General features: G+C 47.0%; 1 protein-coding gene across 1 annotated transcript in view; it reads right to left on the bottom strand.

Annotated features, from left to right (window-relative positions):
- Positions 1–658: 658 nt before the first annotated feature.
- Positions 659–2,348, bottom strand: part of klf7b (Kruppel-like factor 7b) — a 45,909-nt gene continuing 44,219 nt past the window's right edge. Inside the window, exons 2-3 of the mRNA XM_037687149.1 lie at positions 747–1,398; positions 659–669 (exon numbers count right to left, since the gene is read on the bottom strand). Of these exons, the coding sequence (XP_037543077.1) occupies positions 659–669; positions 747–1,398 (663 nt within the window). The remainder of the gene's footprint in view (positions 670–746; positions 1,399–2,348) is intronic.

The following is a 2,348-nucleotide window of genomic DNA, read 5'->3' on the forward strand; positions in this document are numbered from 1 at the left end:
GGGCAGCAGCAGAAAGATGCTAAAGCTACTCATCAGACCCAGTTGGACATAGCTGAATTGGTAAAGTCATTTAGCGGCACTCCATCAATCATCAGGCAATTACTGATGCCAAACCTCTTGACCCTGAGCTGGTACCAAGACTGAGATGAAAAGTCCTGGAGCTCATCTGAGAAACAAGAGCTGATTCTCTTTAGGAAACTCAAACAATCAATGTTTTACTGACAAATTATCCACCAGCTTCCAGCAGCTCACACGGAGAAGCATCTTTTTGTTTAAGTACATAATGCCGGACCAGAGTCTTTATTTTACAATGAGTTTTAGACTTAAGCATTTATCGAAGTATATCTGTGAACTCACACAGGCACCATTAAGTTTTATGCTGAGGCTCTGTTAGGAATACACCCCACCTCATGTTTAAAGAGTTCTGGTCTTGCTAATGTTTGGCTATAAACGTCATGCTTTCAGTGTGCATGTTGTCTACCACTTCATCCTAAAACTAGAAGACTGAGGAGGGAACATTGCCTTTTGCAAGACTGTTTAAAGACAAACTTTGTTTCATCAAGACAAGGTTTTATGTACCAGGCTGCACACTTCGTGAACAATAGAGCCCCAGGTGTTTTTAGGAAATAAAATCCTCTGATGGGCAAAGTAAAAATCCTTAAGATATACCTGAAAAGCAGTACCATGATCAGAATCATTAAAGACATCAGCATTCTGTCTTTCACTGAAGGTATGAAGGATCTTACCTGTGTGGGTCCTCTGATGTGCCTTCAGATGGGAGCTCTTGGTGTAAACCTTCCTGCAGCCATTAAACTGGCACCGGTGGACTCTCTTCTTGTTCTCAGGAACATCTCCTCCCAGACTTCCCCCGCCTCCCTGCTCGCTGTCGCTCAAGGCTCCTCCTCGGCTTGGCGGAGAAGGTAGCGCTCGTGCTGCCACCACTTTAGCTGCTCCTAATCCAACTTTCTTTGCCACCAACTTGAGCGTTAACATACCGTCTGCCGTTGCTGTGAGCGTTTGTGTGGGTTTGACAAGGTGCCGGCCGAGCTCTGGAGACGATGGCGGTGTTAGGGATGTGACGGCGGCACTGAGCTGTGCAGCACTGACTCCTCCGAGGACCTGGTCCTTTGTTGTAACAATATCCGTCCCGGCTACTGCTTGACTCCTGCTTGGATTGGAGACCTGGAGGATTTTGGCCTGGACCTTTGGGATGGCTACAAGTAGAGGAGGTGGGCTGGGTTGGTCTGGGAGGCTGGGGAGCAGTGGGTCCATCAGGTCTTCATCGCTGTCACTGCCTTGCATAAAGGCCGGCGTTAGGAGGCAGTCCAGCTCCTCGTCGAAGAGCTCCGAGAGTCGTTTGGGCTCTGTCTGCAGGTACCTCTCCAACTCTAGACATGTCTGCAAGAGATAAACACACCAAAAGTCAACGTCATCCAGAAGACCAACAGGAATTTACACATTTTCTGGTCTTCTTCCATTGTGGTCAAAATCTAATCAAGTTGAGGAATTTAAGTTAAACCAAAAAAAGGCAACCAATATGTTTAGTTGAAACTTTTATTCTGCAGAACAAAGAGCCGTGGCCATGCAGCGTTTCGGCACCAATCTTTTTAGTATAACTGAATACATTTTCTAACGATGTGGCGTGCCGTATCTGACCGATGTGAGCACGCCTCACCCAGTCGTTCGTCATGTCTGTATACTCACTGGTTTCCCAGTCTGTCTAAACTCAGAAAGCATCTGTGGGTGATACACAGTATGTTTCCTCTGCAACTTCTGACCAAGTCACCTGGCACACGGCAGTCCTGTGAGAGGACGGATTTATTCAGTGATTGATTGCCGCTGCCTGGCCAAGCTCTCCGGAGCCCTGAACTGTGGAGGCCTCGCCTGTTTCCCTTTGCTCAGCCAAATCAACCAGCCATGGAGGTTAGATGGAGAGACAGGGAAAGAAGTGACAGAAGGAAAAAGAAATACCCCACCCCCCTGAAATTATTTATTTATTCAGGTATAAAAAGTAACTTGTTGGCAGCAGTTCAGAGTCACCACAGTTGCTGGCCTTCATTGCCTTTGGTCAAGGGCGCCGTCACCTCAAGGGATCGGAGCCAAGAACCCTTCCAGTGACTAACCCAATTTTATTACCTCAAGTGCATGTTTGCCTTTCTAAACTTCTGTTTCCTGTAACCCCTGCTGCCGCTCAGCTGAACAATACTTTTAAGGTCTGTGAGGAATCGTTTGCTTCAGGCCTGTTCATGAATCACCTCATAACGTCAGACATTATCAACATTCTGCTGATCGTCTGCAGCAACTCTGCACTGGTTTGGTCTCAATACATAGAAGCAAAGTTTGCACAA

Source organism: Nematolebias whitei, chromosome 13 (genome assembly GCF_014905685.2).
Source record: "Nematolebias whitei isolate Nwh7 chromosome 13, NemWhi1, whole genome shotgun sequence".
Classification (NCBI taxonomy): Eukaryota; Metazoa; Chordata; class Actinopteri; order Cyprinodontiformes; family Rivulidae; genus Nematolebias; species Nematolebias whitei.